This window comes from Halichoerus grypus, chromosome 6 (genome assembly GCF_964656455.1).
Source record: "Halichoerus grypus chromosome 6, mHalGry1.hap1.1, whole genome shotgun sequence".
Taxonomy (NCBI): Eukaryota; Metazoa; Chordata; class Mammalia; order Carnivora; family Phocidae; genus Halichoerus; species Halichoerus grypus.
The window spans coordinates 121,737,459-121,758,895 of NC_135717.1; the positions used below are offsets into that span (position 1 = coordinate 121,737,459).

Genomic DNA, 21,437 nt, shown 5'->3' on the forward strand with positions numbered 1-21,437 from the left:
ACTAAGACTTGACTCCCCAAGACACAACCTCTTTGAGCTTATTTTCTTCATCTGTAAAATGGAGTAATATCTATTTCTTAGAATTGTAAAGATTAAATAAGGTGTATGGGCTTGTTATAGGAGTATTCATCATATATTAGTTCCTTTGCCCTTGCTATTCATCCCTGTCCTATAAAGGAATCTTGTCCCTGCTCTGAATCCTTTTTAACAGCATAAAAACCCTCTAAAACTTATTTTTATTTTTTTTCACTTTTAAAATATTTTATTTGAGAGAAAGAGTGAGAGGGAGAGAGAGAGAGCACAAGCAGGGGGAGAGGGAGAAGCAGGCTCCCCACTGAGCAGGGAGCTGGATGCGGGATTTGACCCAGGACCCTGGGATCATGACCTGAGCGGAAGACAGACGCTTAACTGACTGAGCCACCCAGGTGCCCCTAAAACTTAAAGGACTAGATTTTCACATATTAAATTTTCTTAGTCACATCCAGATCTCATTTAACACTGTCTTCAAGAGTGTTTAAGTTCTAATGTTTTTTTTTTTTTATTTCTTTTTTTTAAGATTTTATTTATTTATTTGACAGAGAGAGACAGCGAGAGCAGGAACACAAGCAGGGGGAGTGGGAGAGGGAGAAGCAGGCTTCCCGCTGAGCAGGGAGCCCGATGTGGGACTCGATCCCAGGACCCTGGGATCATGACCTGAGCGGAAGGCAGACACTTAATGACTGAGCCACCCAGGCACCCCTTAAGTTCTAACGTTTTACTGAAAACTCATTTAGGAGACATCTAAAGCTTAAGATGTAACCAGATATACAAAGTTACTATTTGATCTACCAGATACTGGGCTAGAATAATTTGTTGTAGGGAGCCTCCAGAAGGGTTCAGATAAATTCGTGGATTCCTTGTGGTAACCTGTGATATGAATAAAGAAATGTGCAAACTATATCCTCCTAACTTTCTGAGGATCAAGTCAAGGACGCTAATGTCCACTCTTCCCTATGTAGGACACACCCCTGTGTAGCAACGGCAAAGACTCTTGGGCAAGAGAGAGTTCTTAACAGCTGTATCTTGACAAGACTAGTGAGGTGTATCACAAGTAATTTATTACCAACTAACAGTATTTTATTAAAACTTGTGAATAATTTGTTTTTTTGTACATTAAAACAATTTTGAGTTCCCTATAAGAGTACTCTCACACTTCATGGGGCGCCTGGGTGGCTCAGTTGTTGGGCGTCTGCCTTCGGCTCAGGTCATGATCCCAGGGTCCTGGGATCGAGCCCCGCGTCGGGCTCTCTGCTCAGCGGGAAGCCTGCTTCTCCCTCTCCCTCTTCCCCTGCTTGTGTTCCCTCTCTCGCTATGTCTCTGTCAAATAAATAAAATCTTTAAAAAAAAAAAAAAGAGTACTCTCACACTTCTGATAAGCTTTCTGATGGAAGAGTAAGTATTTATTTTATTTTTTTTAAGATTTTGTTTATTTATTTGACAGAGAGAGACACAGCGAGAGAGGGAACACAAGCAGGGGGAGTGGGAGAGGGAGAAGCAGGCTTCCCGCAGAGCAGGGAGCCCGATGTGGGGCTCGATCCCAGGACCCTGGGACCATGACCTGAGCCGAAGGCAGACGTTCAACGACTGAGCCACCCAGGCGCCACCAGAAGAGTAAGTTTTTAGACATGAAGCAGGCAATGGACAGAATCCTGGGTATACTCACAGGGGTATGAAGCATGTGAACATTATTCATGTGCATCACAGAAGAAAAAATGGTTAGAAACAGCTGGTCTGGAAAATGGACTTGACAGGATACAGCATTTCTTATGGCTGATGAGAGAAGAAGGAATTAACACTAGACCCTGAGTTTAGTTGTCAACTAATATCAGGATACTTGCTCTGAACTAGTTCATGTGTTAGATTTCATAGGGATTTGTGGTACAAGAAAGCTTCGTTGAACCTGTTCACTTTGTGTGCCAGGCTTAGTGCAAGGTATTAAAAGGAAAAAAAAGACTTAAAATAGAAGCTACTTTACAGCTATATTAGATCAGATTGACACTTGGGAACATTAGCTTATTGATCCAATTTTGCCACTACAGAACTTCAGGACCTGTGGTATCTCTGGGCCTCAATTTCTTCATCTGTAAAATGGGCAGAGGTGAACTAGATGACCTCCAAGCTCTCTTTAGATTCTAAAACGCTTGATTTAAAAAGTCTTCAAAATGTTTATTCAGGTGTTCTTTTCCTGAGGCATTCCTGGGATAGAAATGTTCCATTCCAAACCCCGAGACAGACACACCTCTGGATCAGGGTGTTTAAGAAGCTCCTAAGAGAAGGTATCCTTTAGGTTTTCATCCCTATGCCCCAGTACAGAATCTCTACACATACAAAGCGGGGACAGACTTACAGTCCAGAGTGACAGATGGAGATGATAAAGGTATACTTTAGTGTTGCAGTTGGCATCAAATCTAAAAGCTTAGGCCAGCAAGCAAGGGGCTTCATTAAGTAACATTCCTTACCTCATCTCTCCCTATCTGATAAAGCCCTTACTTTTCAGATGAGTTGATCATATCCATTTCCCCTTTCTGTCTGCTATTGCTGATCCCTCCATCTGGAAGGGCAGGGAGGGGAGAATAATGCATGTCCGTTATTTCAAGACCAAGCTCTGTCTTACTTTCTGTTTCATCAGTATAAATACATGTAATTTCTAGAATCCCATACTACCGTACACTTACCTATGTTTCCTGCTTATTCACAGAGGTTCCTCTTCTCTCCACAATTAGACTCTAAATACATGGTATTGAGTAAGCACTGGTAAGTGCTTATCTAGTTTGTGAGTCCAGCAGGAATCTCAGATGGCAAAAGAATGAAAGCCTCAGACTCCTACCTTCATGCTACACCATTTCCAAAGCTCCTCCTTCCCTTTCCTTTCCTATCTGGAATCCCCTATCTTCAAGCCTACCTGTAAGGGTTGATTCTGGGTATGAAAAGACAACACAGTTCATACTTTTGGTTTCACAATTTTTCAGTTCATTTCAGTAAAAACAGAATATAAAAGGCATTGCCACCCTCTTCCCCTCCTGGGGGTGATCCATCAAGCCTGTCAGTCTGGGCTGCTCCAGTGGTTCAGAGCTCATCATGCGATATGTGCAGGGCATGGTCACATAGATCTGCAAATAGCACATAACAGTTGGAAGGAAAATGCCACTCTCATACCGATATATGCCACTATCGAGAAAATACCCAAAACCAAACTGGCACACACCAACCACCAATTTTCAGAGCATATCCTTTTAAATGACAAAACATTCCCACTATCCTCTCACCTGTATCTCAAGTGAGAGAGCCACAAATTCTGAAAGCTGACAGGAAGAGAATGGAGAGGAAGAACCCAAGTCCCTAAGTCATAGGCAACAGAAGCCAAGTCTTGAGCTAATTTCAGAGGATGGGGGTTGGGGGCAGGAGGTAGAGGAACATGGTAGGGAATGTGCCGGCTTCCAAAGGGCTGTGAGGACAGGCAGTAAAGTGGGAGTAGTTTACCTGTTCGCTTACTACAAAGTTTGTCTTTCACATTGTCAGCCTCTCGCGAAAAGAATTCAATGAGTTCATCCTCATATTCCTCCACAATGCTCTCACACTGTCAAGCCAAGGGAGAAATGAGTGAGAGAGGGCAGCAAGAAACAGCCCTTTGCCTCCACCTCCAGAGAGGAGGAGGATGTTAGCACAACTTGCCAATTCGGCTCTCCAATAACTCCCCGAAGTTTCAAAAACCAGCTACCCACTCCCAAAGCTCACCGCAAACTTGAGAGTACCACTGATGTCCGAATCAATCCGGATGCCCTGTAGGTCCAGTTCACTGGATTCTCCACTCCTGCCCACTACACGTACGTAGTTCTTGCGGTGGGTGGAAGGGTCAATCTGTTCCCCATACTCCTTCATCCGGTCACATACCTCCTCTAGCAGCTCTGTGAGGTGGGCCTCTGAGCGAGCATAAGGCACCTAGAAATGTCCTCAGCCTTGGGTCACATTCTTCTATGTCTGTACGTTAGTAATTTATATCCTTACTTTTCCTTCCAAATCTAGTTCAACCAACCTATTCTAAAAAGCCTTCCCTAATTAAAAACAATACAGTTTATCTGTAGAGTTCCAAAGTGCTTTCAAATGTACGATCGTATTTTACCTCACTATCCAATTCTAAGAAATATAACAAGTATCATTAGCTCCAAATTCTAGATAAACAGAGACCTCTTTGATTAATCCTACTTAACTAGGTGTTCTTTTCCTTTGAATTCCCTTAATTCTTATGCGTGTAAGCTAATGACTGTCTTTCTTTGTATTAAATGAGACTAATACCTGTCCTCAATAGGAGCATTAGAGAGGTAGTATAGGCTTTGAGGATAACAATTATTAAAGCATCTCACAAACATCATAGCCTAACTTTTCTTTATATACTGCTCACCAGATACAGCTTTGTGTATTTGTGTCATGTTTTCAACTAAAACATAAATTTCCTAAATACAAAGATAAGACCTTCTCTTTCTTTTTTGAATGAATGTTTGTATGTCTACGATTATGCCATAGTGAAAACATAAGTGACATGAGTTAAGGATGTGGAGAAGGGGGCTGATCAGGCTTTGCTAACAACCACAGCAGAAATAAAGTCTTAAGGTTTGGGGCCAGGAAGCAAGTGCATAGGGTAGAAGCTTCCAGCCTCTTAAAATCAGAAAACCCAATCTTTTAGATACCTCTCTGGGTCGATGTTTTCTTCATTTCTATTAAACCAAGGTCCTTCTTAATTAGTTGAGTTCTCATTCAAAGTCCAAGTGAGCTACTTTATTTGGGGGAACAGTAACAGTTACCTCCACCACTGACTGGCTGCCATCTGGATTAATTCGGAAAGAGCCCATCTGAATGGTCTTCTTGGGATCCACCTGGGCAATTTCCCACTCTAGTTCATCCACCAGAGCCCTGCAAGCTGGTGTGAGGGGAGAGAGAGGAGGCGGGAGGAGGGGAGAAAGGAATCACCCAGGGATTTCCATTCCTCCTTCTCCCAGAGCCTGGATCTCATGCTCTCCCAAGGCTCTGTCTCCTCCACCCTCCTCTCACTTCTCTCTTTTTGTGCCCTTACCTCCACAGTGTAGATCCTGGCTCCTCCGGGCCCAGGCAGTTCCCAGCAGGGCCCCCAGAAGCAGGGCCAGACAACCCCAGCCTTTCATCTTTAGCGTAACGGGGTTGCTCCACCTGGGTTTGGGTTGGCATAAAACATAGGTGTGAGCAGCCGGCTCCATTACTCCCACCCCCACCCCCACCCCCCACCCCTCGTCCCAAGGCCTACAAAGGCCTCACGGTGACTCTGGCTCTACTTTTCAGGAAATGGCCAGGACACAAAGGGACTCCTCCGTTCCCAGCGCTTGAGGCCTCGGATTCCCCCGGCGGTGAGTGAGAGCGCGAGCTAGGGACTTGGGGCTCAGCCCCAGACACTACGTCGACAGGTGAGGCCCCAGATGTTGGTACTTCAGCGTCGGCTGCCCAGGGCTCACAGGGTTATGTGGCAGCTGCGGAACGGAGGCTGGCGAGTAAGCGAGGACGGCAGGCACCGAGGAGCTGCCGGCAAGGGAGGCAGCTGATTCAGGCCAGGAGGCAGCGAGGTGGTGGGCGGGAGAAGAGCACTCAATAACTGGGGCCTATTTGGACCCACCACCTTAGATTACTGCATCCCCACCTCCAGCCTATAAGCTATTTCCCGTGCGGACCAGCCCCCTTTCTAAGGACGCCGCCATCGCCTCCGCTCCAGTCCATCCCCGACACTTAGTGCCACTCGCACCCGTCCCACCTCTGCTCCCAGGGCCGCCGCCGTGGCCCAGGCGCTCGAAGACGGCCGGACTCTCACTTTAGCTCCGGACCCTAGCACCTGGCTGCTGGGGAGCGGGGCTGTCCAGGCTTCTCCAGAGCGCTCCGGCACTTTCCAGGCACGGATGCCCCAGCGACTGCCTGACCCAGCTCCCCGCACTCTAAGCGGGCGCCTAAGCAGGGCTCCGATGCGCGGCGGTGCGAGCCCCACACCGGAGACCGACCCCAAACCCGCCCCTCCAAACTCTCGCGCGAACAGGCAGCTCAGGAGCGGCTTCCAGGCAGCGAGGACCCCGGTGGATCGCAGAAGGACCCAGACTTGCGTGGCGAGCAGCTCCACGTGACCACCAGGGGTCAGCCGAAGAATAGGAGTGGCCTGAAGCAAGGACAGTGCGCGGCGTGGCGTAAGGAGGCGGTCAGGTGCGCGCGCGCGCGTTTCAGTCTAGGTGGGCTAGGACCTTCCAAAAGGTGCACTGCTAGCGGGTGAGAAGCCCTGGTTTCAATAGTCAGGAAACTACATCTCCCAGGAAGCACCGCAGCACTACACAGATGCTGTTAGTATCTACAGGTCTCAAGATAACCTGAAACCTGTAGTTTGTCAGCTTCCCGAATTTCCCTTTTACACAATTAACGAGGAAACCGTACCCTACGTCTTAAAAGAATCTGACCTTAGGGTACTAGGCAGCTATAGCAAAGACCTAACATTGTGGAGGAAAGACATAATTATATTCCTCCAACATCTTTAACTTTGGACTCCATTGCTTCACCTTCATTTCTAGGTGGGAATTTGAAAGCTTTGTTTTTTTCCAGTTGTTACAGAAAGCCAATACAAAGTAGAGGAGGGCTTAAGTCAGAGCATCCCACACTCCCAGGTCTCTAATGACATAGATGACAGCCAATAATATTTTTGTTTTTATTTTATAAAACATGCAGTTTAAAACAAAATTTTAAAAATAACAAAACTTGGGACAGGAGAGTGGATGGAAGACAGAGGCTTCTCAGCTGTCAGCAGGAGTGAAGCCAGCAGCCAAGCTTCGTCTAGGACCCAAAGGCCCTTTTGGCAATGATGGTATTGGCAACACTGGTTTGCTAGGGGCACCAACACTTTATGTCCTGGCCCCTCCAGGCATCCCTCAAGCAGTCAGAGACTTGAGCTGGCTTGAGCTACTGTTTTAAGTCTGTCACTGTCCAGGACTTCAGTCCTTAGCCAACCAGGAATCGAGAGTACTGGTTCTAGGAGCGTTTTTGTTTTGTTTTGTGTGGTTTGTTTTGTTTTTTGCCTGGATATTAATTACCCAGAATATTTATCGAGATTACCAATTACTTTCCATTTGGGTCATTTCTAGACTCTGCTTCTGGCCTGCTATTTTGCACAGGATGAAAAAGGAATCTGGCTCCTCTTCCCTTTGCAACAACTCTGTTGCATTCCAGTTCTATTAATAGCACCATCTGTAGACCCTGAGGAGGTCCAATTCTGGAAGCGGACAAGGTATAGCCAACTTGGGAAGCCATCTCCCAGTTCTGGGGCCACAGAACACTGAAGGGAGAGGGGTAGTTTGCTGGGAGAGGGTGAGGTCAGAGCGCCAACACTGAGGAGAAGACAGCTGCATCTGTCAGAGACAAAACCAAGAGCATTGACTCTTAGGGTGAGTGTAGAAAAAGCAAGAGAAAAGAGGGCAAACCCGCCCCAAACATTTTAGAACTGGGCAAAAGAAGGTTAGAATCAATGGAGAGTTTCAGTAATAAAATCTATTTCACTGAATGTTGGGAAGATTAAGTGCTTTGTGAACTATTGAGTGCTTTACAAATACAAGGTAGGGGTGGTACTGTTGCTGACATCACCATGATCATTATTATTATCGTGGGTATAATCTTCACATATGCAATCAAAACCCACCCTGTCCAGTTTCCCTTGTCCCATCCCAGGTCTTACTCTTGGGACTTGTCTGGCCCTCAGGTTCAGGCACCTTCCAGTCCATCTTTCGGCCCTTCTCATAAAGACCCTTGAGCACTTTGTGGAAGGACTCAGGCTCGGTGCCATTTTTGCTTAGCTCCAGATATTTTCGGTAGAGCTGAAGGGCTGTGCGGGCATCCTCAATACTGTCATGGGTTTCCCCTTGAATCTTTAAGTCTAGGGGAATTAGAAGTGGAATAGTTTGGGACCTAGCAAAGGAAGGTAAGAACATGTCCCCTACTCACATCTCCAACTCCCAATAAACAATGAAACACTTGACTGCCCCCAAGGGAAAAAGCCAAACACCATCCCTAGTGCAGAGGGATACTGAAGCTACTTAAATCCATTATTAACTCTCACCACTAACTCAGGGTCCTCCCTACTCCTCTGACAACTACAACATTTTTTCCCGCTCTTACATGAGCACCACAAGGGCCTATAAGGTACACCAACTCACCTAGAAAGTACCAAGCAAGGAATCGCAGGGAAATCATTCGTTTTCGGGGCATGTGAAAGAGATAGACAGTGTCAAGGACTTGGTCCTTGGGCACCTGGCAGAGATAAAAGAGTGGGAGACTGAAGGCAGGCGATCTGTAATTTCCCATTCTCCAAAAGCATAATATAAACCCTAAAGAGCCCAAATTCAAGGACTCTTAAAAGAGCCCTGCCCGAACCATGAGGTTGATGACCCGGAAGTCCTTCTGCAGACCATGACCCACAAACTTGACTCCAATGTCTATAAGAAAACGAAGCTTTAAGTAGGTAGACTTGAGAGTTGTGAGGTGCTTAGAGGAAATCTTGGCATCTAGGTCTCCTGGCTTTATTCCCGAATACTGAGTCAAGTAATCCACCACCTAGGCATAGAGAAAAGGGTAAGTCATTCAGGAAGTGAGGTGCAGCGTCTCCCTCTACCACTCTTCCCTGGGTTCTAGAGCACTCTACATACGCACAAGGTCTGTCTCACTTGCACCTCCATATCCTAATACCTGCTCCTGGGTAGAGATGTAGTCATCAATGAAGGGAATACCCTCATTGGGTCCCTGGCCCCGAACACAGGTGATCCTTGCTACTGACATCTGGCTTGGTTTGATGGTAGACTTAGTGCCATCACTGCGTAACTCTGCTTCCTCCTACGTGACAAGAGTTGATAAGGAAATCCGAGAACTGCTTACGACTCCTAATATCTCCAGAGTTCTGTTCCAACACCACACCCTTTTGGACTTTGTTACCTCATTAAGGGTGACAAACTCAGCATCCAGGCCCACCAGGTCCCCAACCTGTGGCATCTCATTCAGCATCAGTGGAATAAAGGTAGTATGTGTTTTCCGCTGCTTCCGTGCTAGTGAGGCTTCAGCCAGCAGGACACTTGCCTCAATAGGGTTCTTGACTGGAAGGGAAAATCCAGAAGACAGATGGCTGGGGATAGGGAAGTAACCAGAGGAGGGAAACCCAGATGGCTGACCAGAGACTGGGTCTACACTGTGATCCCTCAATAATCAAAGGATGTGAGTAAAAAGATCATGTCTGATGAACAGATGGATGGAACAGATCAAATCAGAAAACTTATTAAGGAATATGTTAAGAAAAAAACAAAAAAGCAGACAGGAAAGAATAAGACTTCAGCTTTGGACTTCAGCTTAAAAAATCCATAAAGTTGCAGGGAAACTATGGTTTAAAGACACCAAAAAGGGCCTTAGTAAGGAGCTTCTGTCTCCAAAAGAAGCAAGCTTCACTTGGGAAGAAGAATGATTAGACTCAAAATCATAACCTTAGCCATTTTGATCAGATTTCCCCCCATCACCTCTTCCCCACTACACCTCAGGATCTCCAGATTCTAAATTTAAGCCTGATGAACAGGACTCTCTTTAGTATCCCTGGAAATATTAACACTGTTACCTATCCTAATCTTAACAAGATCTCTTCCTAAAGATCAATCTAAACTGCCCACACCCTTTGGTCTACTCTGTACCACTTACTGTTCAGGTTGTATTTGGAATTAAGATTCCTTTTGACGTAATAAAGGATAGCAGGCACTTTCCAATTCATGTCAAACTGCACAGCTTCGTGCTAGAAAAGAAAAAGCACTTAATGGCCTACGTATATGCCCCTTTTTCTTTTTTCCCTAGCCAGACAAAAGACAGAACTAGGTGCTATTTTTTAATTCTGCTAATGCTTTTTATTCTTAAGGAACCCTCCCTCCCTCCCTCCCGAATCTACATGGCATTCTCTAGGATAAGGATGAGAATGCTAGGAAAAGGGGAGATAAAAGGGAGAACGGAATGTGTCACAACTAACCTTATCAATAGGCTCAATAAGAAAGTCATTAAAGAGATACCACTGCTGGTGGGTAACACCCTGTGGAGATAGAGAAAAAAGACTGTCGCTAAAGTGACAGCTGGACCACTCCGGCTCAGACTCAAGACAGGGACAGACCCAGGACTCCACTGTGGCTACCACCAGGAGTGTATAATCTCACTCACCTCCTTACGCTGGTGGTAGGTCTCTCCAACTTTGATGTGAGCCACCAGGCTGCCCCCTGTGCGTGAGTCCAGGATGTGTACCACAGTAGCCATCAGGTCATACACAAAGACACCATGCTCCTCCTCTGCCCTGGCTGGGCCCCACTGTGAGGGGGGTACCCAGGCTGCTAAGCTAAGTTTAAGGGTGGGGAAGGAAGGGGAATGGGGATAGAGGACAGGGAGTTTGGGGTTTGGGGAGGGGGGGGACCAAGGTGGGTTATCTCCATCCTAGCCCATCTATGACTCTCAATACTGAACTGAGTCACTCTGGAAAAGCCCACAACTGGTAAATACTCAGCTTTATTCCCTACCTTTTCCCTATACTAAGTTCCATCTTCCCCTTGCCCTGCTTCTGTCCCAACCTTCTCTCCCTTATTCCCCTTTCTCTTCCCAGTTGTTCAACAACCTGTATCTCATCCCCATCAGTCCAATTGCAAACATCCAGCCCCTTGTTCTTGGTCATCTTCATGCGAATGGAGAAAGGAAGCCAGACATTCTTCAACTCCTCAATGGAGGAACACATCAGCATACCCTCTGGACTCCCTAGTTCTTTCCTATCAGGAAAAGAGAATTAGAAATTTGTTCTGAAATCCAGCCAGTGACAAGAGGAGCCACTGGGTAGCTCAATCCTTTGACTACTGCCTCAAGGCCGTACCTACCAATCAGCCAAAGCAAACTCCTTGTTCTTGGAGATTTCCCCACCATGCTTCTTCATTGCCATCTTGAAGGCAACCTGAACACAAAAGAAAAAATATGATTCCCAGGGTGTGTGGCCGGCTCAGTTGGTTAAATGTCCAACTCTTGGTTTCGGCTCAGGTCATGATCTCAGGGTCATGGGATCAAGCCCCGAGTCAGGCTCTGCACTCAGCACAGAGTCTATTTGTCCCTCTCCCTCTGCTCTTCCCCCCTGTGCACTCTCTCCCTCAAATGGATAAAATAAAATTCAAAAAAAAAAAAAAAATCTGATTCCCCAGGAACATTATTCATAAATGGAGCACAGAAGGGAGAGAAAACTAAAAAGCACACTTAAAGCCCTGCTTCCAGACTTTGTCCTTACCTCAGCCTGCATTCTCCAGAAATCAGCTTCTTTCAAGCTGTTCACCTCACAGTTGATGACGAGAATCTCTGGCAGATGGCGGATGTTGCGGGTCTGAATCTGAGAGGACAAAACAAGGAATGGCAGGGAGCCTACAGGAAAGAACCCTGGATGGGAACAGTAAAACCTGGATCTGCACTTTCACACTGAGGTTCTTCCCACTCCCTACAGACCCCCGGATGGCAGTGCTGACACAGCTAGTCCCAGATGAGACCCAGCCAGGTCCCCAGCGCGGGAGGACTCACCGTGGGCTGGTACTTTTCACAGTTGTCACACCAGGCCTGTGTATTCTGCTCCAGGCAGATGCTTCGCTTCAGCACCTGAGCAAAGTCACAGTTCTTCCCGGTTTTATCTGAGGGGAAACTGGGTGCTTCACTCTCCGTTCTCCCTTTGGCCCACTGTTAGCCCCCCAACACCCTCTCCTTGATGTTACGGGACATCTGGGGGAGGCTTCCCGACCCAGCCGCACGGTATACCGCTGGTGCCCGCCTCCGGGTAGGAGAGCGTGAAGAGCAAGGTGGACGAGGCCCGCACGGTCTCACTGCCACAACGGCAGAGGCTGCAGTTCTCCATCTCACAGCTGAACAGCTGCCCGATGACTGAGTCCCCCGATGAGCAAAAGCTGCTAAGAGTGGGGAAGGCAATGCATACACATGGAGGCAGTTAGGAGACCCCTGAGGTCACAGGGGGGCCTTCACTGTTCACGGCCCCATTTCATACCTGCCTCCAGCACCTCGATAAGCCTGGGGTACTTCGAGCTCCTGCATGTCCTGATGCAGCTGAGTGAGAATGAAGCGATTCCACCTCTGAATAAGCCTGGCCAGATTGCCTTTGCCTGAGGCCTCATCTGAGTCAGCCAGGATCAGACCAAGGGCTGATGCCTCAGGGATGGTGCGGAATGCCCGAAGAAAATTACTGCCCTGGAATCCAGGAAGTGTGTTGGTAAAATGGGGGAAAATTTTCTCTTTTGTGGCCATCTGCACAGCAATGTCCCTGCCTACTGTCCACCTCCCTTCCCCTTTTATGGTTTCAGGTCTCTAGACACTGACCTGACAAGGGTCACCCCGAGAGAGATCCAACATGTGGAAGAGGAAGCCCAGCTCACAAGCCAGGCAGAACTCCTTCTGGCAAAGATGGTTCTGGATTAGACAGCGAACAGGCTCCAGGAAGTACAGCACCTGGGGGGCGGGAGAACAAGAGAACTGAGGCAGGCAACCGGTACGGGGAGGAAGAAGGACAGGAAGGTTAAGTGAGCTGGCGAAGAATACAAAGCAGGAGGCCACTGAAGGATGGAGTGCACAGAGGGACTTGAAGGCTATGGAGCAAGAAGGAATAGTGGCGGACGCCATGATAAAGTGGGCTTGGTTGGAGAGGCCTGGAGAAAGAGTGGTGGGTGTGGGGCCGCGGAGAAGGAGAAAGGCAGTAGGCGTGTTCAAGTCACCGGCGTAGCCACCCTTACCTGGATCATGCAGTTGCAGTAGGCATTGGGGATGTGGGGCTCTAATCCAGCAAACAGGGTCTTATTGTAGTGTTTGAAGTCAAAGTCCTCCAGCCCTAGCTTGGAGTATTTGATGGTTACCTGAGGCAGAAACAGTCTGAGCAAAATGAAGATATCCTCAGAGCCCCTAGATCTTCCGAGTAGTCAGAACCTTCCCCAGAACCTCCCTCCCGAGTCCAGGTGATAGGTGAAGGCATCTCGACTGAGTCCTTCAGTCCTTTCTCGTATGACCCCCTTGTCCCAGGGAACCTTTCCCCACGTCCCAGAGGGCTCCTTCCTTGGTATCCCCCAGCACCTTGCGGTATTTCTTCGAGACCATGTGGAGATGTGGCTCCTCTTCCCGTCCTATCGGTGACTCAGTGACCTGGCTGAAGCTGTCAAATTCACTGTCTGACTCCTTGAGTCGGTAAGGAATCTAGAATTTTCAAGAAGAGATAATTTTGTTGGCTGTCGTAATTACCTTTGGTTTCCCCCCACCTTGATCCCAACACTGAACACTCTTGATTTCCTGGGGTTTTCAGCAGCCACTGCTTCCTTTTTCTTCCCAAGCCACCACCCCACCTCGTCACAGCTGGACGATGATGGCTTCCACGCCAGGCTCTGCACATTCACTCTGTCCGGCATCACACTACCACACTCTCCCCAAATGCCTATTTCAGTGCATCACTTCTCCCACTATACACTTGGTATTCAAGGCTTCACAACTGGGCCCTTTCCGACCTTAACGTCTTGCGATTTCCCAATACTAACCACCGCTGTAGCCAGACTGGTCCAATCACAGTCCCCATCAGACATGCCTTTTGCAGTTATGCTTTTTGAGACCTTTGCTAACACTGACCTCTCATCTTGAACGTGCTCCCATGTTACTTTCTACTTACTCATCTTTCACCTTTCCAGCTCAATATCCACTTTTTTCCCTGACCACTCACTCTGGCCCAGAGTAACACTTTCCCTCCAAACAGCCCTGGCACTGAATGCCTGTAACATTCCTTCAGCATTTCACGAGAGAACATAAATAATTTGTTACAGACAGGTCTTATCTTTACCAACCAAATACTAAACTTTTTTTTTTAAGATTTTATTTATTTATTTGACAGAGAGAGACACAGCGAGAGAGGGAACACAAGCAGGGGGAGTGGGAGAGGGAGAAGCAGGCTTCCTGCAGAGCAGGGAGCCCGACGCGGGGCTCGATCCCAGGACCCTGGGATCGTGACCTGAGCTGAAGGCAGACGCTTAACGACTGAGCCACCCAGGCGCCCCCAAATACTAAACTTCTTAACAGCAAAGACTATCTTCTGTGTCTCTGAATCCTCCCTAACACCTAGCATGGTACCTTCAATTCAGTAGGCCTCAAAAGACCTTTACTGACTGACTAAAAGCAAAAACTGCCGAGGACTAGTAAAGAAACAAGACAGAGGAGAAATGCCAGGGGGCTGGGGTGGGGGCTGACCTTCTCTCCTCTGAACATACCTGATTGCGCAACCGGGTACGGGGGTTGGGCGCGTAGCCAATGAAGCCCACCTTCTTCATGGTGCGAAGAATCTCTGCATCCACAGGGGGTGCTCGCCTGGAATGTAGTATAGTTCTAAGGCTTGAAGGTTGTGGTGTCTGCCCATCATATCCCTAACCCCCAAGGAGCCAGAGAAAAAGAAGATACTGAGGGCAGACGAAAATCAGGAAAGATTACTACAGGGCTTGCTGAGAATCCTGGTATCTCGGTCCTTTCCCCCTCCCTCCTTCTGGCCCAGATGTGAGGTACAACCTGGGAGCTGGAGCGGAGTTGGCAGCAGGCCAATCAGAGAGAAGTGTGTCAGTGGTGAGCGGGACAGGGATGAGGGAAAGCGGCAGCAGGTCCTGGCTCCAGTCCAGAGGAGGCAGCGAGTCCACGAGACAGGGCAAAGCAAACTCGGTCTCACGGGAGTAAGGGTTGAAGGAAGGCTCAGGGGAATCAGTCCAGAGGTGCACACAGCCCTCAGAATCCCCAAAGGCCAAGGCCTGCTTGCTGGCTGATACGTCAAATGTCATTAGCAGAGGCCCCACAGGATTCACATGAAAGATATCTGCTGGGTTGGCCAGGCCTGTGGGCTCACAAAACTGGCACTGCCCTAGAAGACAGGAAGAAGCTCAATGAGCCCTGGAAGTTGAAAGGGGGCCATCCTCTTATGCCCTAGTATCAAGGAAAGATGGGGCCTAAGTTCATGCCTAGAGATACAAAGAATACCATCTGATGCCTTCCCATAAACCCCAGGCAAGTCTGCTACCCAGTAGAGGCAGTTCTAAAGTTGTTTCGCCTGCTCCGCCTTTATCTTGTTCTATGTTCTTCATGCTCGGGGAGAAAATAAAAGTCCTAATCTCTGACCAAACCTAAGCGTGACCCTGATATGATAGCCCGCTGAAAGGTTACTATTTCCTCCAACAAACAGGTTCCTGGGAGTACAGTCCTTCTGGTACCTAGTTCTCCTTCACTCATCAACGCCTCCCACCCCTCCCTGCATTCCTTCCTACCTGACTGGGAGATGATAGCAAGTCGAGAAGTATAGGTAGGGATGAAGCGCAAGAAGGCAGGATCCACGTGTACTTGAAGTGGTGTGATGGCACGCATCATGCGCAGATCATACACCTTGAGGAAACGGTCACAGGCCAGGCCGGTGAGGCGGCTGGAGAAGCCACAGGCGGCCAGCAGGTTGCCATGCACATCAAAATCTGACAGACTCCCTGAGAAAGCATCGAACTCGTGCTCCACCTTAAAAGTACGGAGGTCTCGCAGGGAAACCTGAAGAAGAGATGACGCGGTTATCCTCCAGCACTGTCATCAGGAAAAGTACCTGCCACCTACCTCACGCCGCCGTGAGGCCCCTGCCCAAAGAACTAAGGCTCTAGGATATGGGCAATTAAAGCACAGAAAAGGCAGAAAGAGAAGCCCAGAGCTGGAGAGGACCCCAAAGAGAACTCTTGTTTACTCTTTGGCCTGGAAGGTATCTAGTTACAATAGAAACCATCAGGCTGAAAGGTAATCTAGTATATCGTGGCTGAGGAGGAACTCTGTTTACTCCTCCCGTCCCCCCACTACAGCCCCAGCATTGAGAGAAAGGAAGAGCCCAAGCACATGTCTGATGAAACAGGGTCTTGTGGTAGGAGGAAACAGAACCGAGCCACCTTGCCAGATGTGTGGCCACAGAAGAAAAAACGATTTGTCTGTCTCATAATAGTGACTCCAGGCGTCTCGACTGCATACTGGGGAGGAAAGCAGGAAAAACCAGTGAGAATCATTCTTCCCACAGACCAAAGGTTGCACATACACTTAGTCATGTTCCCAGCCCACGTATATCCCCAGGCCCCCGAAAGTCTCAGACCCTGCCCGGGTCTTTCCTGCCCCAGGCTTGTACCTTCTGAGTCTCCTGGACAGTGTTAAGGTCAATCTCCAGTATGTGGTTCTGCAGCCCACCAACAAGGAGAGTGCTGCCGTCTGTCAGCAGGAGACTGTGCATATCCTCACTCTCATCTAGCCTGTGGCGGAGAGAAAAGGCTAAGGGACCAGCCCTCTAAAGCTTCCAATCCTTTAGCCTTCCCATTCGAGGAGGGACCCTCTTTCCCAGTACAGAGCTGAGAAGCTACTTACAGGTAATCAAATATAATGAGGCCCCCACGAGCCATATACTTGAGGTTGTTCTTGGTGAGAAAAAGGATACCATTTTCCAGGCTCTGGATCTGTCGAATGTCATCACTGCCATTGACCTGAAAGGATGAGTAACGCTCCAAGGCTGGCCCGAAAAATGAAGTAGCATGGCCCTGTGGGGGGTCGGGGGGGAGATGAGACACACCCTGAATGGAGGGGCAGATACAGGTCTGAGACTGGATGGATGTTGTTCAGCTTTCCTCCATTCTTGCTTGGCCTTTCTGGTTAGCAGCCCCTAAGGCATAAGCCCAGGGACCAATCTAAGTGATAAGGACATTGATCATACTATCTATGTTCGTTTAATGCTTTACAAAGTACTTTTGTAAAATCTACCTCATTTTATCCTCACAATGACCCTCCTAAATAGGTAATGGCTCAGTTGGTTAGAACAGTTTCAGGTCAGGGACATGGGTCCGTTCAATCCTCCACAGGCTTTCTTATGTTCCACAGTCAAGTCTTAATCTTTACCAGCCATCTGGGAAATGTGTACTGTGGGTCACAGGCTGGAATAGAGAGAATATGAAACTCATTCCACCCTTGGCTCCTATGACATCATTCACTACTGGTTTCTCTCCTGACTCTTAGCTCATACCTTCTCCTTATATGCTTCCCTTCAGACCACTCTTAAAATATGGCTATTCCCAGTCCACTATTTTCTCACTAGTCTTCCTAGGTAATCTCATCCATTCTCAAGGTTTTCACCATCCATGTTTTTTAAACTGATGGATCCTAACTCCCTTCCCTAGCCCAGACCACTGCCTCAAGCTTCAGACTTATACATCCAAATACCTACTAAACATCTTTTTAGATATTCCATGAGAACCCCAAACTCATTACATTCCAAATTAAATTCATTTTTACCTCATCTCAGTTCTTAACTATATTCCCTATGGTACCACGACCTATGTAATGGACTAAGTCACTGGTAGTCAACTTAAGTCCTGTTTACTTCCTAAATATTTCCCAAATCTGGGGTGCCTAGGTGGCTCAGTTGTTAAGCGTCTGCCTTCGGCTCAGGTCATGATCCCAGGGTCCTGGGATCGAGCCCCGCATCAGACTCCCTGCTCTGCGGGAAGCCTGCTTCTCCCTCTCCCACTCCCCCTGCTTATGTTCCCTCTCTGTGTCTCTCTGTCAAATAAATAAATAAAATCTTAAAAAAAAAATAATAATAATAAGGGGCGCCTGGGAAGCTCGGTCGTTAGCGTTCCCTCTCTCACTGTGTCTCTGTCAAATAAATAAAATCTTAAAAAAAAATAAAAAAATGAAATCTTTAAAATATATCTATATAAATATGTATTTCCCACATCTGCGCTCATGTATACATCTCTACAATGCTTCGGTCAGGCCTTCATATTCTATGTGAACTGCTACAATAACCTACAAACTGATCGCATGGAGTCCTGCCCTGTCCCCCTTAAATCAAACTCTCTCCTTCTACCTCAGCACTCTAAGATATAAACCTAACCTTATCATTCTGGATAAAAATCTTCAGTGGTGTGAAGGATCAAGTCCAAGCTCTTTTAACACAGCATATGAGGTTTTTCTAGAATGTGATCCCCCCACCCCACCCCCTGGATATCTACATGGCTTCCTCTCTCCCTTCTAGAGGACTCAGAATGGATAGCGCGGCCCGTATCCAGGTCTCCACTCAAATGTGGCTTTATCAGAGAGACCTTTCCCTGACCAACTATCTAAAACAGTAACACCTCCCACCCTTCATTACCTCAACCCCCTTACTCCATTTTATTTTCCTTTAAGATACTAAACAACACTTAATATATTATAAATGTATTTTTGTTGCCTTCTTAAATGTTCATTCTAAACCTAGACCACAGAGCAAGGTCTGGCACCTAGTAGGTGCTCAAAAAACACTAGTTGAATGAAGCCATGTCTACCTCCTCAGCTTTATCTCTCAGTGCAGCAAACCCTCATTCCTTATAGTTCCTGCACTCTGCAATCCACTGTATAGTATCTTGGAAATCTTTATCCTGTTGCTTTGGCCAAGACAGCATTTTCCCCTCTTCTTCACCTGACTCCTACTCACCTCTCAAAAACTCACTTCAGGTGTCACTTCTTCCTGGAGGCCCTCTGACCCCTCTCCACTCAGTACCTGTTTTTATACTGGCACTTAGTAGTTTGTATCTTAGGTTCGTAATTACTAAGTGAAACAGTTTAGTTTCTTCTAAAGTATCATGAAGTTATCTGTTTATGTATCGTTTTCTCCTCATTGTTCTATAAATTCCTTGAGGGCAAGGATTATATTTTATTCAGCTTTATTCCCTGGGCCTAGCATAGCAGTAAATACTGCATACTGAAATGAATGTATTACCAAAAAAGCTCATTCTTTCTAATGAGAAAAGCACAATTCATGCTCTATGGAAGGTAAATTAGTAAACCAAGAATAAGGTGTTATTTCCTACAAAATCTTGGGCTCCCTAGCATATTGGCAATATAGATACCCATTTTTAAAAAATTAACATTGGTAACTGCTCTCACAGAGATTAAAATCAGCCAGAGAAGACAAAATGATTCCATGTAAGGTAAGTAGAAACACGTGTTAAACATTCTATAATTTAAAAAATGGAAAACAGAGGAGGGGCATTAGAGACTGGATTTGGACACTACTGACTAACTGATGGGTACAGTTATCAAGATTAATCAAAGCTTGGAAGGGGCAAATAGTGGTAGAAATAGGATGACTTCTGAAAAAGAACACCTATGTAACTTCTCCCTGGATCCTATGGCTCCTTCCACTCCCCTCCTCCTGACTTGACTTAGAGACCCAACTAACTCTCATCACCTCAACTCAGTTCTGGCTCCCAGTAAAGCAGCTGCCCTTGGGCCAAAACCAGATAAAAGACCTCCAACATCTCCTCTCATCCCTTACAAAGGGGTACAGTTCTTACCCCGTGGCTTCCCACCCACAGCATCTCCTCGTGCAAGTCAAAGTGGGAGACGGAGACAGGCACACCCACTTCAGCCACCACACTGTGCAATTCAGAGTAGACACCTTCCATTATGTGCACTGACTCCTGGACAGGAAGAGCCTCCAAGGCCACCCCCTCCGGGTCCAGCTCCACATTCTGCAGCAGACTTGGGTTCAGGTGGGCATCCAGGACAGGGTCCAGGGCAGAATGCATGGCTGGGGCATACTCTGCCAGTCCAGGGTCCAGACCCTCGAAGTTCATGATGACGATGGCAGATTAGACCCTTGTCACACCCTCCCTTGCAACAGGTCCTTAACAAGCCTGACCCAACCTTCAGCAAAACAGCACCAGTGGGCTTAGAATGGACATCCTGGCCTGCAAAGGGAAAGAGGTAGCTGAGTCAGTGGCAGGCCCAGGTACTTGTATTTAGTGTGTTCTCGATTATCTGGGCAGGAGGGAGATGAGGCAGGCAGATATGAGAATGCCAGGTAGGGGATGAAGCAGGCAGGAAGGGGATGGGCAGTGGGGGTAAAGGTGGAAGTCTTGTCCCTTTTTATCCTCTAGGTCCTCTGTACTCCCCACCACCCCACTATCTAACCTAATGACTTCCTTTCCATCTCCCTTCAGGCCTGCTCACTTGCCTGGTTCACCCCAGAACCATCAGTGGAAGGAGCAGCAACTGCGGGATAGGAGTTAGGCAGAGGGGCTAAGGTGCTTGCTTCCCAAAATTAGGGATGAGGGGTAGGGGATTGGGAGGTGAGTACAAGAGAAGTCAGTTTCCCAAAATCCTCTGCAATGTTACCCAGGATTCTCCAGGGAAAAATAAGAATGCCCAGTTACCCACAATTGGGGCGGGGGTGGGGGGACATGATGAAAATGGCTAGTTACCCACAATTCTCTAGGGGAACCAGAGAAATCAATTACCCAGAATTCTTCCCCGGCAGCGGGGAGGGGAGGGATTAGGGCAGGGGTCAGATGTGTTCTTGGGATGCTTATGGGGATTGGGTCATTACCAAGATTTCTCCATGGCGGATATTTTGGAGCGCGTGGAATTAAAACGAGTAGGGGGAGAGAAAACGCCGTCACCTCCGCGGGAAATTCCAGTTTCCCCAATTCTCCCCCGCGCCTGATGCTCAACCAAACCCTACGGCGGAAAGGACGTCGCCCTCCCAGTCGGAGCTTCCAATCAGGAAGGGTGTGGGCCTCACCTAAGCCAATCAGAAGGAGCCAGGTACAGACGGCTCCTCGAGAAGACGCGTGACGTAAGGGCTGGGCGAAAACAAGGTTACGGGCCGCCGGTGGGGACAAACGGCGTCAGACTCTGGCCGTGTTTGGTGTCGTGAAACGTAACCCCTTCTCTTTTAAGCTTTCTTTGAACAAAACTATGACAACTCGCTTGGAAACCGAACTTTCATACTCCCTATAACTTTAGATCTAGAATAAGGGACGCCCAAGGTAAAGTACTAGGGATCGACTGCTGGGTATTCCCAGCCTGGTCCAGTCCACCCCCTCTGTCCGCTGTGCTCTTGTGAGCTACTCCGCCGCTTCTCACCCTGTTGCCCCCGAAACTCGAGGGCATTTCCTATCATTTCCAGGCATGGGAGAGAAAAAAGGAAGCGGGAGCCAGGTTCTTAACACGGCCCAACTAGCCGCGTCTTCTGCGATTCTGCAGGCATCCATCTGAAACTCCCATCTGTGATGATCCCCTCCCCACGTGCCCCAGTGATAGTCCCGGGGAGCAAGACCCCTCAGCTATCAAATTCCCCTAGCTCTTGAAGCTGGACATTCTCCCTCAGAGGGGGATGAGCACGGCAAATTGGGACATTTGCTTACCCCAAACAATTACAGATTTAGCATCAACAGTTATTTTTAGGGATTCTTGGGGTCTGATTCTGAGCTTGAACTGCTGTGGAATGGGGCCAGGTTGTGAGATGTCTC

General features: G+C 47.8%; 2 protein-coding genes and 1 long non-coding RNA gene across 9 annotated transcripts; 1 reads left to right on the forward strand and 2 right to left on the reverse strand.

Annotated features, from left to right (window-relative positions):
* The first annotated feature begins 1,427 nt into the window (after positions 1 to 1,427).
* Positions 1,428 to 10,835, forward strand: LOC144382380 (uncharacterized). Of its 2 annotated transcripts, XR_013449225.1 has the most exons (4): positions 1,428 to 1,650; positions 5,350 to 6,249; positions 7,176 to 7,318; positions 10,697 to 10,835. It is a non-coding gene; the product is annotated as an uncharacterized LOC144382380 (long non-coding RNA). The 2 variants fall into 2 exon arrangements; XR_013449224.1 differs by lacking the exon at positions 10,697 to 10,835 and having other exon boundaries at positions 1,430 to 1,650; positions 7,176 to 7,591.
* CNPY2 (canopy FGF signaling regulator 2) lies at positions 2,987 to 5,949 on the reverse strand. 2 transcript variants are annotated; one of them, XM_078076130.1, is made up of 7 exons: positions 5,813 to 5,949; positions 5,108 to 5,220; positions 4,839 to 4,954; positions 3,775 to 3,978; positions 3,520 to 3,616; positions 3,306 to 3,341; positions 2,987 to 3,149 (listed from the first exon to the last, which is right to left on the reverse strand). In XM_078076130.1, the coding sequence occupies exons 2-6, from the start codon at positions 5,193 to 5,195 to the stop codon at positions 3,313 to 3,315; spliced, it is 534 nt and encodes a 177-aa protein (XP_077932256.1). In that variant the 5' UTR covers positions 5,196 to 5,220; positions 5,813 to 5,949; the 3' UTR covers positions 2,987 to 3,149; positions 3,306 to 3,312. The 2 variants fall into 2 exon arrangements, with proteins under 2 accessions (XP_077932256.1, XP_035933375.1); XM_036077482.2 differs by lacking the exon at positions 3,306 to 3,341.
* Positions 6,729 to 20,669, reverse strand: PAN2 (poly(A) specific ribonuclease subunit PAN2). 5 transcript variants are annotated; one of them, XM_036077443.2, is made up of 26 exons: positions 20,513 to 20,669; positions 19,479 to 19,874; positions 16,516 to 16,685; positions 16,283 to 16,403; positions 16,053 to 16,130; positions 15,402 to 15,669; positions 14,659 to 15,001; positions 14,367 to 14,463; positions 13,192 to 13,311; positions 12,858 to 12,977; positions 12,448 to 12,576; positions 12,119 to 12,318; positions 11,875 to 12,020; positions 11,644 to 11,750; positions 11,360 to 11,458; positions 10,962 to 11,035; positions 10,709 to 10,856; positions 10,264 to 10,407; positions 10,079 to 10,138; positions 9,760 to 9,850; positions 9,013 to 9,170; positions 8,770 to 8,913; positions 8,458 to 8,637; positions 8,241 to 8,334; positions 7,763 to 7,960; positions 6,729 to 7,439 (listed from the first exon to the last, which is right to left on the reverse strand). In XM_036077443.2, the coding sequence occupies exons 2-26, from the start codon at positions 19,758 to 19,760 to the stop codon at positions 7,405 to 7,407; spliced, it is 3,606 nt and encodes a 1,201-aa protein (XP_035933336.1). In that variant the 5' UTR covers positions 19,761 to 19,874; positions 20,513 to 20,669; the 3' UTR covers positions 6,729 to 7,404. The 5 variants fall into 5 exon arrangements, with proteins under 5 accessions (XP_035933336.1, XP_035933335.1, XP_077932251.1 ...); XM_036077442.2 differs by having other exon boundaries at positions 11,875 to 12,023; XM_078076125.1 differs by lacking the exon at positions 7,763 to 7,960.
* Positions 20,670 to 21,437: the final 768 nt, after the last annotated feature.